General features: G+C 38.8%; 1 protein-coding gene across 2 annotated transcripts in view; it reads left to right on the top strand.

The window, feature by feature from the left end:
- DNAL1 (dynein axonemal light chain 1) overlaps nucleotides 1-2,276 on the top strand; it is a 43,555-nt gene that overhangs the window by 7,795 nt on the left and 33,484 nt on the right. For both annotated transcript variants that reach the window (XM_017528704.2, XM_037738560.1), the window contains exon 3: nucleotides 1,804-1,913. In XM_017528704.2, coding sequence (XP_017384193.2) covers nucleotides 1,883-1,913 — 31 coding nt within the window. In that variant the 5' untranslated portion in view covers nucleotides 1,804-1,882. The remainder of the gene's footprint in view (nucleotides 1-1,803; nucleotides 1,914-2,276) is intronic.

The following is a 2,276-nucleotide window of genomic DNA, read 5'->3' as shown; positions in this document are numbered from 1 at the left end:
TTTTTGAGACAGTGTCTCGTTCTGTCACCCAGGCTGGAGTGCAGTGGTACAATCATAGTTCACTGCGGCCTCGATGTCTTAGGCTCTAACACCTGAGTAGCTGGGACTACAGGTGTGCATCACCACACCTGGCTAATTTGTTGTTGTTGTTGTTGTAGAGATAGAGTCTCATTATGTTGCCCAGGCTGGTCTTGAACTCCTGAGCTCAAGTGATCCTCTTGTCTCAGCCTCCCATGGTGCTGGGATTACAGGCGTGAGCCACTGTGCCTGGCCCATGCATTTTTGACTTTGATTATTTGAAAACATCAATCTCACTTTTTCATTGATTCACCCAACATTTATTGAGGATCTACTGGATGTCAGTTTCTCCTCCTCTAACCTACAAATAGATAACATAAAAATAAGCACTGAGTGGATGTGTTTTAGATCTTTACAACTGATTGTATATTTTCTATCATTATTATTATTACTTTGATACATTTTATTTTTCTTTTAATTTAATTTTGTTAAAATATAGATAGGGTTTCACTATATTGCCCAGACTGGTCTCAAACTCCTGAGCTCAAGTGATCCTCCTGCCTCAGCCTCTCAAAGTGTTAGGATTACGGGCATGAGCCATTGTGCCCAGCCTATTTTCTATTATTGGTATGTGGTGATTTAAGTTTTTGAAAGGAGTTTTGTGTGTCTTATACTGCAATAGGTTATAAAAAACATAGGAAAGCAAAGGAAATGGTCTCTGAGCTTCTAGTTTTGTTAATTTTGTTAGTCAGTTTGTTTTTCTGGGGCCAAGATCTCTGTCCCCCTAGGCTGGATTGCAGTGGAGCTCAGGTGATCCTCCCACCATAGCCTCAACCTCCAAATAACTGGGACCACAGTCATGCACCACCACCTCTGGCTACTTTTTAAATTATTTGTAGAAATGAGGTCTTACTATGCTGCTCAGGCTGGTTTCCAACTCTTGAGCTCACGCAACCCTCCTCCCTTGGCCTCCCAAATTGCTGGTATTACAGGCAGGAGCCTCTGTGCCTGTTGGTCTTTTTACTATTGAGTTGAGTTCCCTTGTCAGATGAATAGTTTGCAAATATTTTCTCCTATTCAAGAGATTTTCTCTTCACTCTGTTGATTGTTTCCTCTGCTGTGTAGAAGCCTTTTATTTTTATTTTTTGAGATGGAGTCTTACTGTGTTGCCCAGGCTGGAGTGCAATGGAACAATTTCGGCTCACTGCAACCTCTGCCTTCTGGGTGCAAGTAATTCTCCTGCCTCAGCCTCCCAAGTAGCTAGGATTACAGGCATGTGCCACCATGCCCAGCTAATTTTTTGTATTTTTAGTAGAGACGGGGTTTCACCATGTTGACCAGGATGGTCTCGATCTCTTGACCTCGTGATCCACCCGCCTCAGCCTTCCAAAGTGCTGGGATTACAGGCGTGAGCCACCGCGCCTGGCTCATTTTAATTATATTAATTCTTCTGATCCATGAATATGAGATGTCTTTGCATTTGTTTGTGTCCTTTTCAAATTTTAAATGCCACAAAAATAAAAGTTTTTTTTTTTTTTTTAATTTCCTTTTCACTTCCATTTGGTAGGGATCTAACAGTTATCTGATTCAGCCACATATAAATCTGATTATCAGGGTTAGTAGATAAATGTTTTCAATAAGTTAATGGCAAAGAATTATTAAACAGTTTGTTAAATTCTAACAATTGTTTTGAAATAAACATAGAAAAATCTTGGGAAATTCTGACCTCATTTGGTTCCACATTACAATCATGGATTACTTCTTCCAAATGTATTTTTCTCATAGGAAGAGAAAACTGGCCAGAGGCCATCTGAAGCCAAAGAGATAAAACTTTATGCCCAGATTCCCCCCATAGAGAAGATGGATGCATCCTTGTCCACGCTTGCTAATTGCGAGTAAGTTCTCTTTTCATCCTTCCAGTATTGCTATTAGGTATCCCTTTCTTTTCTTAAACACACAAAATAGGAAAATATGTTTGTTTTCTGTGGTCTTCATTTATTTTTTGTTTGCTTACTGTAATTCTCCCTTTGGCAAGGCCAAACATGAAAAATTACTGGTTTATAGGATTATTAATAGAAAAATATTGAACGGTACCATATTTTTAGTGCAATTGTTATAATATGTTTCAAAATATAAATCAAGTATTTTGGGAGAAGCTAAATAACACAATAAACCATATATATATAGAGAAAATATTTTCTCCCATTCAACAGGTTTTGTCTTCTTCACTCTGTTGATTGTTTCCTCTGCTGTGCAGA

Source organism: Cebus imitator, unplaced genomic scaffold (genome assembly GCF_001604975.1).
Source record: "Cebus imitator isolate Cc_AM_T3 unplaced genomic scaffold, Cebus_imitator-1.0 Scaffold54, whole genome shotgun sequence".
NCBI lineage: Eukaryota > Metazoa > Chordata > Mammalia > Primates > Cebidae > Cebus > Cebus imitator.
The sequence above is the reverse complement of the archived record's forward strand: the minus strand, read 5'-3'. Positions and strand labels throughout refer to the sequence as shown.